The 14,382-nt window shown below is 40.4% G+C and overlaps 1 protein-coding gene across 2 annotated transcripts in view; it reads left to right on the top strand.

The window, feature by feature from the left end:
- Positions 1–14,382, top strand: part of NELL1 (neural EGFL like 1) — a 305,370-nt gene that overhangs the window by 87,465 nt on the left and 203,523 nt on the right. For both annotated transcript variants that reach the window (XM_075094969.1, XM_075094968.1), the window contains exon 12: positions 7,945–8,073. In XM_075094969.1, coding sequence (XP_074951070.1) covers positions 7,945–8,073 — 129 coding nt within the window. The remainder of the gene's footprint in view (positions 1–7,944; positions 8,074–14,382) is intronic.

Genomic DNA, 14,382 nt, shown 5'->3' with positions numbered 1-14,382 from the left:
TAGGTACTCTTTTTACGTATTTATCCCAAAACTGGTTTTATTATTTATAAAATAGCATGAATGTTATGTTATCTGACGGTCTCTAGAAGCAAAGGAAGGGATTGTACCTTCACTTCCTATGAATTCTGATACATGGTGTTTTCAAATCAATACATAAAACTTCCCCTTCATTTCTGCTTTAGCTGAATGCTAAAACTACCACCTCGTTTCTATTTCATCTCGGCTTTTAAAAATTCTTTTCAAAATAAGACTTAGATATGATTAATATTGCCAACTTTACAAGGGTATAAATTGAAGCTAGCACTCCTAAATTGCTTTTTCTACCTTGAAGTAACATACATGCGGCTTGACACTTTTGCTCCAGTTGCACGCAACCCAAAGTGGTAGTGTATAATTTTCTTACGTAGAGTGCTGGTGTTAAAAGTGAATATTTATTAATTCCATATTTGGCATGGGTTTTATCATGCAAACAGGTCCCCTCTGATATGGCAAGCAGGCCACAGTTTCTGGTCCTGTCCTGTGCCAACACGTCCTTTGCAGGGGAAGGACAGACTACTTCTCTGTTTTGCAGTAACGACCTTTTTCAGAGTCTATATTCAGCTTTTATTGTCCAAGCAAAAGTAGTGAGGAAGAAATGTTGTAGTAAATGTAGTCCTGAGTCATCAGAGTGTTTATTGGAAGCCCACACGGATCGTTTGCACATCCAATGCAAATTTCCCATGATATGTATGATGATACAGATAATTCTTTGCATAAGCCCTTAGCTAGGCCTTCAGTTAATCAACAGGATGATTAGTAAGCATTTACTAGTAATGCTAAATGAGACCAATAATTCTATGTAAAGTTTATCAGTGCATACTAGTGACTGGTAGCTTCTGGTTTTGTATCAGTTTGTGCTTTCTTTAGCATCTAGTTGTGGAAACAGAAAAGTTCCACTGAATTTTGCGTCCTGTAGAGTTGTAGAATACCTTTGCTGAATTGAGCAAGGGTAGGAGCTGTGCAGCTTGTGCTTTTCTGGCTGCAGCAAGGGAATTTCCATTTAATGAAAGGATAAATGCAGGGGATCAACAGAAGGAAAAAACCACAGAGAAATATGGAGACTTCACGGTGCTGTTGTATGAGACTGTACCCTCTTCGGGATCTCTGCAATATCTACTACAATAATAGATAAGCAACTAAAAATAGGGTATGCAAAGAAAAAAAACCCACATCTGTAGTGTTTAAGGGTTTAAGGTGATGGAAATTGTGAGTCAGCAAAGGATGGAGTTGAATACGGTGATGTGCACAGCTGGTGGGCTTCCTAGATAGTAATTATTTTTTGTAAATACAGTTAGAAAAGCAAAGACAGCAAATAATACCTTTTCTTCCTCAGGTTCACTATGTGAGTTTAGAGTGTAGCAAAAGCTAATATCTTGCTAAAAGCCAATTTCTATATTTTGGTAAAATGACAAGGTGTACAGCAAGGCAGGTGTAGTGTGGAAGAACTCTGCTCTACAATGACGGCTGATTTTTGTGATCTTGAAGTACCTGAATGCAAAAATGGGCCTCATCAGATCTGTACATAGGATCTATCCTTGAATATGATATAGAGTACGCCTAGGTTTGCCCTTCATCTCTGCGCTTTAATGCAAATGTCTGCTTAAACTATGTGGCTACTTCATACTTTTCAACAGGACAATGTAGTATTATTAAGGTCTCTTTTAGGCTTGCAGAAATTTTAGTTAATTTTGAAATTTTACGGAGAATCATAGTGCAATAAAACAGATTTTTTACTACTTTTTTAGGAATCAGTCATTTTTTCTATTTTTTATAGCATGCCTGCTACATTTTTTTTTTATAGCCCAGGGACAAACCTAATACAAAAAATAGTGTCATAAAAGTGTTTTATTGTTCCCTTTAGCTGTTTTTCTCCTTGCCAAAGACATTGTATAATTTTGAAAGAGGTGATTTTTCCTCTTTTGAATGAGTGATTCAAATAAAGTTTCATGAGAGAATTTTTATGTTGTTATGCTCACAATTTTAGGCTGTAAGAATAGCCTTAACAGCCCTAGCAGCTTCAGTCATGCTCTCCTTAAGAGAGGGTATGTGAGGAAATAATGAGGTAGCGAGAGCTCTTTGGTTTCTGGAGAAAGTAATTTTTATTTGCTATGCTGTAGTATGGTTTGGCTGATGAAATTAGATTGACTGCTGATGCCGGGTAGCAGGAAGCGGAGAATCCTACTGGTGAGCCGAAGGGTGCATTTTATGGTGGGAAGCAGCGTTTAAATCGAAAAATGGTGCTTCTGCCACCCTTACTTGTATTGCTGTGCTTTGTTTTAGGGAGGTTTTGATTCTTGCAGTTAGAGGGTGAGAAGGGTGTTCAGTTAGCATGTTTCTCATCTCTCCCTGTCTAGCTGTGAGACCGTTTTGCTCTTTTAGAAATCAAATGCTTCTCATTCGTAGCTGTGAGGTATGAGTTATTTCAAGGTTTTGGTTTTACTAAGGTTTAAGGGAGGTTGATAAATACGAATTAGTTGATTTCTAAACATAGTTATAATGTTACTTAGATTTTACAAGAGCTTTATATCTGAAAAAAAAACCTCTTTATAAGCTTGTTAGGCTGTGCAGTACCATTATTCTATAGGACATAAATAAGCAGTATGTAGTAAGGTCTGCATTGATATAGCAGCTAGAAAGAATTTATAAAGTTACTGTTTTATGTCAGACTGCTGAGTTCTGGGACCAGTCTCTGAAGGCGTAAAAACTGCTGTTCCAAGGGCTTCATTGCTCATGACTCATTAAAAACTGATTCAGATCATGAAAGGGCATAATTGCTAGTGCAAGTTTTATGACTGTTCCTGTGACTTGTCCCCCTGATTTACTTTACACATTATGCAGTAACTGTGGGGTTAAATCAGTACAATAGTAAAGATTTGGGGTTGGAGTTACCTTGGACCTTTTGAACATTGCTAATGCTATTAATGGAAGCATCGTCAGCGTTCTTCTTAGAAGCCTCTGAAATGTGAAGCAGTAAAATGTAGATTGCTGAAGGGTAGCTTCTTGAACAGCGAGAGAACAGGGGTTTTACAGGTTTTTTTTGAAGTGAGCAGCTAGGGATATTGTAAGAAGTGCAGAAGGCGTTACGTGGCAACCCTCAGAAAAATGGAAGGTGCGTTAGCGTTGCCCATATAAAAAGTGGGGAGAGAGATGGATATAAGCTATATTGATCCCAGCTGTAGTCTTGAATGAGTTCAGCCAACAATTAAGCCACATTCACAAATATGTTAGGTGCGTAAAAAACTGGATGACAACACAAAACAGCTTAGCATGCTGCTCCGGAAAAGCAGATTCTGGGATTCTGGGCACTGGAACCTGAAGATTTTGAGAAGCTTGGAAATAAGAGCACTGTTCATGTATCCCAAAATGGAATAAATATTTAATATTAGATGATCTGATTTGGGGCCACACAGCTGGCTAGGGCTTAGAGGTTCCCTATGCTGTGGAAGTGATAGTTTTATGTCTGCTAGTGTGAAATAGAATCTTTTTCATAATTATCATAGAACATTTATTAACGGGCATTCTACAGTCAGAAGAAGTAGAGAGATATAAATATGTTCTTAAGAGAAATTGGAGCGAACGTTTCGGCAACCTTGATGAAGGAAGAGAGTAACGTTATCAGAAACATTTAGAGATGGAACAGAGGTCATCAGGCCCATCAAAATCCTGAACACCTTCTTCAATATTTAATTCCCCTGTTGGTAGTATCTAATTGTATCTTGAATGTCTTGAATGACTTTGAAGGGCTGTTGTGCACATTTATGACTGTGTGTGTATGTATATGTGTGGGGAAAATGGTTTCTGACATCTGTTCTGAATGTGTTTATCTGTAATTTTAACTCATGCTCACTTGCCTTGTCATCTGTGTTGGCCTGAAATTAGTTTAGATTATCAGGACTGTTTAAGATTTTGTGTGCTTCTGTCAAATCCTCTCCAATTGCCTGCTTGCTCGGATGTGATATTTCTATTTTAAGCAATTTCTTATATTTAGAGAGGAGCTGTCTGTCTCAGATAAGAGTCTGCTGAATATTCTGAAGTCTCAGTAATTCAGTTATTTTCACCTGGGCAATTGGAATGCATGCCCTCTGCTAGCTGCCACCCATAGCTGAGATTCAGAGATCCTGCTGCAGTGGTTTTGCTATCTGTGTAGGTATTTTAAAGGAACCCCATAATCCCTTTCACACCGGAGGATTAATAATAATCGGATGCTCGCATTCTTTTCCATTCTGCTTGCTTGGGGATAAGTAATTGCTCCCATGAATAGTTGGCCATTAATTGTTTGATGTTTAAGTCAGTGCTTAGGTCCTTCCCTGTGTAATCAGGAATATAAGCATGGTCATCACAGTCAGTGGCCCTGCATACGTTCTTGAGTGTTTTGCTGAATAAGAAAGAATTAAAATATTCAGCTAAATTAGACATTAAATTGGGATTCTTAAAGGTGAGAAGAACACAGCTAGCTTATTTATTCATGTTGCAATCCAAATATAAGATGGCCTTTATTTGCCAGAAGAGCAGGAAAAGCACTCAGGCCAAATATGAACTAAGATAAAATAGGTAGCATTTTATTCTTTTCTTGCTTCCAAAACCCCAGCTGGGGAGAAATACACACCAGGGTCTAAGAAATGCTCTTCCTTCGTGCGTTTCTTGGCTCTTTTGAAGTGCTAAATGTGCATCTTCGCTGCAAAAGAAAGCACTGGGGAAAGTCTGTGATGCAATCAGTGATTTGCCTACAGAGGCACAATTGAACCCTTACTCTTCTATACCATCGGGTATCTGTTGATGAACCTTAAGCTACATATGTTTTGTAAAAGCCTGGTAATATACAGGGTTGTAGCACCATGCATGCTCTTAGCAGGAATAGCTTCCACGTTCTGCTTACGGAGGTATTGAACAAGTTCTCTGAAATGCTATGGGAAATTCAAGTTGAGTCACTTTTAGTCAGCATGTTTAAAAGGTAAGAAACTGTTTCACAGGTCTTTTATCATAATAATAAATGCTGAGCTAACCTAGAGATGTAGTAGGTGTTCTATCATTGGGTATTCCTAATGAGAGGAGAACAATGAAAAGTTCTTTAGAGCCTCTAATTTACCCCAGTTACAGAACTGGAGCGTTACTTTTCTTCTATGCTCTTTTAACAGCCTTCAAGGTTGAAAACATAAGAAAGAGTCTGATTCTAAATGGAGGCGGTTGATATTTGAGTTGATAATAAGGGAACAAAAGCAATGCCAGTTTTTCCAGATAATTTTTAACAGAAGGTGACAGCTCTGGTGGCACAAAATGGCTGGTTGGGGTAGCCGTCATATCTACTGATGAGTTTCAGAGGTGGCAGATAAACAGTGAAGAATTCTTAGGGCTATGATGTGATATTGAAAACTAATCAGCAGCTTGTGCTTGGGGAGAAAGTGCTGTTAGAGAAGAGCGGTTGATCTGGGACTCAGGACTTGTGGTGAAAGTTAACCCTGAGAAGCCATCCCTTTGGCGAATTGTGTTAAACTTGCCATGAACTGATCACAGGGTAGAATGTTGACGAGCTGGGACAGAGAGAGCCCAGAATCAAAGGGTTTGTGTTTTGGTTTTGTTTTTGGTGCAGAAAGTTGTATAAGGACTATCGTAATGAAACCATGCTGAGAAAGATGAAATAATTTTTACAGGTTTGTATGAGGGGGATATATAAATAAATAAAAACTAAAATATCCTAAGACAGTCATAAAAATCTACACTAAATGAAAATGTGGTATTTTTATAGTGCCTAGCTTAACACGCTGATACGTTGCATGGGTTCTGAGTACTAGTATCTACGAATAATAATCAAATATAGAACTAATATGAATTCAAAGGAGAACTATTGTTCTGAAGGAACAGGAAGTAGACTTTGATGTCATAGTCTTAGGGGAAACAGTGATAAAGAAAATGTTGTAAAACTTGTTGTCTTGGATGTTATCTAGAATGCCAACAGAATAGTAATCCTGCTTGGGGAGTATAAATTAGATGCTGACTGGAAAAGTTTGGGGAGATGGGTTCCAGTGTTTAGTTTCATTTAAAATTATAAAGGCAAAATGAGAAGTCAAATACTGTGATTGCATAAATGGCTAAAGGCAGTGTAACTCCACGCTTGTTTACCAGTATAAAATGTACCCAGGCTTGACAGGGCTGGATCCTGGCATACTTGCATGGTTTTTACCAGACCGTGAAACGAATAAAGACTAGACGGGATATCCATAGTTTTCATTAATGGAGTTGGTTCTTTTTTGCAAGTTGGATTACAATGAAAGAACGAGCTAACTGAACGCAAGGGAGATACCGTGGTTGTTAAAATTAATCTGAAGCTTAAGTGTAGAGTTGGACGTTGACACTGAGAAAGTGTCCCCCGTGATAACAAGTGTTACTTTTTCTTAAAAATGACCTCACAACCCAACGTTAGATGATCAGACTCATAAAGTTGCTGTGCACTAAAATGGCGAAACCTGAGTTCTAAATTAGGAGATGACTGAAGTGCATGTTGAAAACCAAATTAAGAAAACCACAAAACAAACAAACAAAAAAACCTACAAAAAAAAAAAAAAAAAAAACCAACAAAAAACCCGAACCAACAACTCCTCAATGAACAACAGCTTCAGGGTAGCCCTATGAAAATTTGCTTACTGTAGATGAAAACTGTATTTAGTAGGAACTAAAGTCTTCCGAAGTTCCTTAAAGAATATCAAAGCAAGGGATATGAACGAAGATCTGAATCTGGCCTTTAGATCTTAGAAGTCCAGGTGGTCTTTTTCTTAGCTGTCTTTAGGGATTGTGAGGAATGTTTAGGGTCAGTGAACTAGGACTTTGTTTGCTCCTTTATCACCAGGTGGAATTACCAGAAGCCCTTCTTGTATTCATGTAAGTGGAAGTTGGAGTATGAGTAGCTGATGGTATGTCTGGGTTTCTGGTTTCCCTCCTTCCTGGACAGAAAATCCAGAAAAAATGAGAGTTACCAAAATGATTGTTTATATATCTCAGGCAACTAGAAATTGACTCTTGGACATTAGTAGAGAAAAATCTATCAAAAATACACCAATGGGGGGCAAAAAATAATGTTGTAAAAATCTGTAAGGTATTTAGTTATCTTTTACAGGACTTCCAGTGGAGTGCCTTTAAAGAGATAAAGTAGCAATTAGTTTCACTTTAGAGATCAGCAGGGAGAGATTTTGACACATCTTTGAGAAATATTAAAAAGCAGGAAGAAAGAACTTGAGCCAGTTGTGCCTTTATAGAAGAAAGTGGGGAAGTTCATCATGTTTGTAGAAATGACTTTGTGTGCAATAAAGGAAACTTCACAAAGAAGCTACTCGGAATTTGTGTCAAGGAAAAGGAGAGATTAATAAAAATCCGCCCCTACAAAACATGATGCGTGGATTACTTGTAAACTCTAGAAACAATCTGGTATTTGATGACAGAATTACAAGGCAGGGCATGAGGTTATTTTGATGACCAGTATAGTTTGGTGTTCTGATGCAATGTCTCATTTTTGCTCTTCAAAAGCCTGCTTGATTATGCATAATAAGAGAACTGTGAAGGGTTGTTTTTTTTTTTTTTTTATATTACACTTGGCAGTCGGAGATAAGGTGGCTTTCTATCCTACGTGGGTTCAGTAGAAGACTAATGTATTGTCATGGCTTCCTCCTTTGATGTTGTCTTTCCTCCTGACTAAAACTAGTCATACAAATACATTTTTAAACAAAATGGTTTTATTGTGAATCAATTGATGGAGGAATCCAAAAAGCCTGTGTGCATCAGACAGGTTTATAGAGAGAATTTCTGGAATGTAACATGCCGAAGTTTTTCTGAGTAGTACAGTCAATGCAAATATTAAACCTGACTATCTGAAATAAATGTGTTTTAATACCTGGTTGCATGTTCCTTGTATTTCAGGCCATAACTTCTGTGCAGAGGGACACAGATGTGGTGAAAATTCAGAGTGCAAAAACGGGAACACAAAAGCTACTTGTGAATGCAAGAATGGTTATCTCTCTGTCCAAGGGGACTCCGCGTATTGTGAAGGTAAACAAAATATGCAGACCTGTCCCCTTAACAACCTACTCAGAAACATAGTGTTAAATAAATGATCGGTAAATGGGTTTTATTGCAAAGTTCACTTTCATGACGGTGACTATCACACGGGCCCTTCCTGTGTTCGTAAACATGGATGGAAGTTTACAAGTGGTGCCGGACCATTCAGATTACCTATCTGTGGGCATCTTTCATTGTTGCAGTTGTGCCTTGGCACACCGTGGTCAGGCTGTCATTAAAATTTTTAAAATACCATTTTTCAGAAAATAGCACCTACTTTCTAAAAACATTTTTTAGAGAACATAGCCTTTATATGATGCGTCAATTTAGGAAGTAGTAATTCTCCTGACCTTTGTGAGGAAGGTAAGTGTGAAGGTGTGCTGCGGCTTGAATATAGAAATGATGATGTGCAGTCCTTCCTGATGTGCTTCTGCGGGCCGGGCACTTTACTGAAATGGCTTTGCTAGAATACAGAAGAGACCTGTTTCTTAGAAGAGCGTAGCTGAGGTACTTCTGTGGATGTATTGTTCCATCACAGAAACAAATGCAATGGGGCAGCATTCTACTTTTTGATTCTTGGTATTTTCTAGAGCTTGCTGGTATTTGTAGCTATGATGTACGTATTAAAAACGAAATTGATGAATCAACATATACTACATTCCTTTCCGCCTTTGCATTGTGGGTTTTATTTTTTTAGTGCCCTTGTATGTCAGCCTGCAATATTTAATCTTTTGGCCATCATGGGAATTTTTTGAACTACTTCGTAAAAAATATTCCCCTTGATTCTTTTTCCAATAGTACTGGTGATGGAAGGGAGGTGGCGTTTTTGACAAGCTGTTAAAATATAATGTAGGAATTGGAAGACAGGATGAAAGAATAAGACAGACATGCATGGACTGGACTTAAATGATCCCACTTTCGTAAAAAAGACTTTTTAGCGAATGTAAGTGAGCAGGACTGCTTTAAATAGCAGTTTATAAAATTGTTCAGCAAATTGCAACTATAAATCGTATGGTATTTACTCAGTTCTCTATAAACAGAAGTTTAAATGGTCCTATATAAGCACTTTCAGAGACTGGGAAAACATTTTACACATTTCTTTTTAAAGGTAGGCAGCAGATATACTGTATATAGAGAAACTTTTTTGTACAAAAAACTGTGAGAAGAGCTGCTTCTAGAGGTAGTGAAAGGACTACTCAGAAATCAGAAGACAGTAACAAGGCTCTTCATCAGCTATGATACAGAATCCATTATATGTTCTGCTTTGCTGTTTTAAATAAAATCAGTGCTTAGTGTTTTGGTTTACCTAGTAGCAGACTGTCCTTTTTTCCCTCTATGGAAAAAAATTTTAACCATCCTGACTCAAATAATTTTTGAGGTGTCGGCAGAGCATTAGTGGTAGATGTGGGGAAAGAAAGAGCTTTTGAAGAAATTAATGGGAATTGGAGCACAGTTGAAGTTGTACTGAGATGAGCTGGGGCCACTGCGGTAATAGAAGCCAAGAGGGGCACACTGGTGAAACACCTCAAAGGACTTAAGGGGTGTTGCTCTGTGAAGGTGACACGGACAGCAGCCCAGCTGAAGTGCCTCTACACCGATGCACGCAGCATGGGCATACAACAGGAGGAGTTGGAAGCCATTGCACAGCAGGAAAACTATGATACAGTTGCCATCATGGAAGCGTGGTGGGATAACTCGCACAACTGGAGCCCTGCAATGGATGGCTATAAACTCTTCGGAAGGTATAGGCAAGGCAGGAGAGGTGATGGGGTAGCTCTGTATGTTAGGGAGTGTTTGAATTGGCTACAGCTTAATGATGGTGACAATAGGGTTGAGTGTTCATGGGTAGGAATCGGGGAAGGCCAACACGGCAGATACCATGGTGGGAGTCTGTTACAGACCTCTCAGCCAGGATGAAGAGGCAGGCAGATGAACTATTCTGCAAGCAGCTGGGAGAAGCTTCATAATCACTAGCCCTTGTCCTTGTGAGGGACTTCAATCTACTGGATGTGTGCTGTAAAAGACAATAAAAAATACTTCTATAAATACATTATTAGCAAAAGGAGAGCTAAGGAGAATCTCCATTGTTTATTAGATGTGGGAGGAAACATAGTGACAAAGAATGAGGAAAAGTCTGAGGTACTTAATGCCTTCTTTGCCTCAGTCTTTTAATAGTCAGACCAGTTGTTCTCTGGGTACCCAGCTCCCTGAGCTGGAAGACAGGCACGGGAAAAAGAATGGAGCCCCCATAATCCAAGGGGAAGTGGTTAGTGACCTGCTACAGCACCCAGATGCACACAGATCTATGGGGCTGGATGGGATCCATGCGAGAGTACCGAAGTGCTTACCAAGCCGCTCTCCGTCATTTGTCAGCAGTCCTGGCTAACAGGGGAGGTCCCACTTGACTGGAGATTAGGAAATGTGACACCCATCTACAAGAAGGGCAGGAAGGAGAATCCAGGGGACTACAGGCCAGTCAGCCTGACTTCAGGGCCGGGGAAGGTTAGAGCATTGTCATCCTGAGTGCCATCACGCAGCACGTACAGGATAACCAAGTGATCAGGCCCAGGCAGTGTGGATTTAGCAAAGGCAGGTCCTGTGTAACTAACCTGATCTCCTTCTATGACAAGGTGACCCGCTTAGGGGATGAGGGACAGGCTGTGGATTTTGTCAACCTGGACTTTAGTAAAGCCTTTGATGCCATTCCCCACGGCATTCTCCTGGAAAAACTAATGATTTAGACAGGTGTACTCTTCGCTGGGTAAAAAACTGGCTGGATGGCTGAGCCCAGAGAGTTGTGGTGAACGGAGCTAAGTCTAGTTCGTGGCCAGTCACAAATGGTGTTCCCCAGGGCTCAGTGTGGGGACCAGTCTTGTTTAATATTTTCATCAGTGATTTGGATGAGGGGATTGAGTGCATCCTCAGTAAGTTTGCAGGTGACGCCAACTTGGGCAGGAGTGTCAATCTGCTTGAGGGTAGGAAGGCTCTGCAGACGGATCTGGACAGGCTGGATCGATGGGCCGAGACCAACTGTATGAGGTTTAACAAGGCCAAGTGCCGGGTCCTGCACTTTGGTCACAACAACCCCAGGCAACGCTACAGGCTTGGGGAGGAGTGGCCAGAAAGCTGCCCTGCAGAAAAGGCCCTGGGGGTGCTGGCTGACAGCCGGCTGGGCATGAGCCAGCAGTGCCCAGGTGGCCAAGGAGGCCAACAGCACCCGGGCTTGTATCAGCACTGGTGTGGCCAGCAGCAGCAGGGCAGGGATCGTGTCCCTGTGCTTGGCACTAGTGTGGCCAGCAGGAGCCGGGCAGGGATGGGGCCCCTGTGCTCGGCACTGGTGAGGCCCCACCTTGAATCCTGTGTTCAGTTTTGGGCCCCTCAGGACAAGAAGGACCTTGAGGTGCTGGAGCGTGTCCAGAGAAGGGCAACGGAGCTGGGGAAGGGTCTGGAGAGCAAGTCTTATGAGCAGAGGTTGAGGGAGCTGGGGGTGTTTAGCCTGGAGAAGAGGAGGCTGAGGGGAGACCTTATGGCTCTCTGCAACTGCCTGAAAGGAGGTTGTGGTGAGGTGGGGGCTGGTCTCTTCTCCCTAGTAACAAACGATAGAACGAGAGGAAACAGCCTCAAGCTGCACCAGGGGAAGTTTAGGCTGGACATTAGAAAAAGCTTCTTCGCCGAAAGGGTTGTCAGGCGTTGGAACCGGCTGCCCAGGGAGGTGGTGGAGTCACCATCCCTGGAGGTATTTAAAAGATATTTGGATGTGGTGCTTAGGGACATGGTTTAGTGGTGAACTGGCAGTGTTACGTTTATGGTTGGACTTGATGATCTTAAAGGTCTTTCCAGCCTATATCATTCTGTGTAATTAAAACATAACTGGTCTATGTTGTGTTATGTTTCAGAAAGGCAAATGAAATCCCTGACTTCTGTGCATGTGAGTGAAACATGAGGCAATAGAAGAAACACGGCTGCTTTTGCTGCCTGAGACAGTGGGATAGATGAGAGGCTTTCTGCATGTTACAAAATAACAAATTTGCTAGAAGAGTGGCAGTTCTTAGGAGGTAACGTAGAAAAGGCTTTAGCAAGGGGAACTATGAGGGGAAGAATTGATTAGCCAAGAGGTGACTCCTTTCAGCCCTATGAAGAGCTTCCTTTCACTCCTTGGAACAGGTTTCTGCAAAATCTCTTTATAAGCCTTTCTGACCTCATTTCTCTCATTTATGTGTTTAATCTGCTAAATAGAGTCATTTCACAGTTGCCTGTATAATGTTCTCAAATGCATGGTGAAGCTGTGATTTAAATAAATGTGGTCAAAGGCATGTGTCTGGAGGTAGGATTTGCCAGGATGTTGGTATTGTATAGGGATGGATTTTTTTTTTGTGGTTTTGGGTTTCTGTGTGTACTGTGCAAGAATTAAGTATGCAAAACACTTGAACAACAAGTAGTAAGCATATAGAAAACACTTGTGGAAGTAAGGAAGATACCATTCTCAGCTGTAGTTCTGAATTAGTCTTCATTATTCCTAAGCCTTTAAACTTAAAAGACATGAAAGATGGCTGTTTCTTTTGAGACGGTGAGGTAAACTATTTCATGCTGGTGACATGTGCTGGTAAGTGGCACCCTAGTTCAGAGTGGTCCAGATCATTACCTTAGATCTTTACAGATTTCTCATCCCTTCCAGTGTATTTGAAATATTTGTGCATGTGAATTCCGATGTATGGTATTATTTTACCTTACCCAAGTTTTCACTCTTATTTCTGCTCACCCTTCCTCACACAGTTTTGTCCTGCTGGACCTTATGGCATCATTTTGATCTTGTAAGATCTCTGAAGAATTACGTTTGAGTCTGCTTTGCCTTTTCACATGTATTTGTGTCTTTCTTTTTTTAACATTCCATATTCATATTTGCAGTATGGCAGAAAAAAATTAAAAAGATTCTGACTTATGGCAGAGTATTGGCATCAGCAAATTTGTAAAATAAATAACAACCCAAGAGGCTTTTGCTACTCATTCTCAGTAACTAATTTTCAAGTAGTTAGCTCCTCATGTCAAAATACACATGTAGGATAACCACTCACTATATATACGTATTCCATTTTTGAAATAGCATAGATGTGTTTAGGGAAGACAGCTTCTGAAAACAAACACGTAAATGAAGCTGGTAATGAATGAAGGAGACAAGTGGAGATTCTCTGTAGTCTGTAAAAGCAATGTATTTCACTTAAAACCAACGAAGTTGGTGTTTTTTTTACATTGGCCTACTAGTGTTGCATATATGAGACATAATTAGAGCATTCATCATTTGCAGAGAGGTGTATAGAGGTATTTGTATTAATCATGGTGACTGAGGTTTAACTACTTAGGCCCAAGTGTTGAACCAGTGTCCGTTTGTCTCTGTCACATACGCATGGATAAATTCTGGGAATCACAGAAGTAGCTAGTAAGTCCAGTGTCTTTAGGATGGAAGCATTCAAGTTGTAGGAGCATGTGCACACTTCCAGCTATGACTTTCTAGCACATGACATGTGAGGACCTGTGTTGAGGGCTGGAAGTTGCATGCACGAGTTAGTTACGGATGGTGCAGCGATTCAGTGGCAAAACCAGGACCAAAATGGGAAATTCATGTGAGTCTCTCCCATGCTGATCCTTCCAGACGCATTATGTGATGAGTACAGCAGACCTGCAAATACTCTCTACTTCTTCAAAGCCAGAGAACTCTGTAGTCTATGACTACTTCACAAATTAGTATTTAGGACAGTCTGCATAATGCAAACTAAGAGACAGGAAAGTGTCAGCAAGTGGAGAGTCTGAAGCTCTGGGATGAAGTAAGAAAAATCAAGCCAAATCAGCTGAAAGTCAGGCTTGTTGCTAGCATGATTATCCTCACTTTCTAGATGCTAACAAGCAAAGAGCCATCTCTTCTGAAAAGAACTTGGTGATTTTCTGCTCTGTATTTCACAGTGAAGAGCAAAAGTGGAATAATTTTTTCCTGTCCTGTTTCAGTTCTGCTTTCTTTGTTACCTTTTTAGCTTGAAATGTTAATTACCAGCTCTTGTCTACCTGCAACGTTGTTATGTTGGTGCAAAAGTGATTATTACCTAATTGCTGTTGAGCTCTGATTCATTGTCGGGGGTGTTTAAATCTGAAGTGGGTTGAATCTCCCAGTTAGGATAAATGCATGCCTCTTCTCACTGACAAGAGTGCATGAAACAAGAAAATTAGCATTAATCTTCTGTCCTTCATGCACAACTACTTACGCCCCCAAGAAACGTTTAGTAGAAGTGATACAGTAGCATGCCACAAGAT

Source organism: Phalacrocorax aristotelis, chromosome 5, assembly GCF_949628215.1.
Source record: "Phalacrocorax aristotelis chromosome 5, bGulAri2.1, whole genome shotgun sequence".
Classification (NCBI taxonomy): Eukaryota; Metazoa; Chordata; class Aves; order Suliformes; family Phalacrocoracidae; genus Phalacrocorax; species Phalacrocorax aristotelis.
This window is presented reverse-complemented; position numbering and strand designations above follow the sequence as displayed.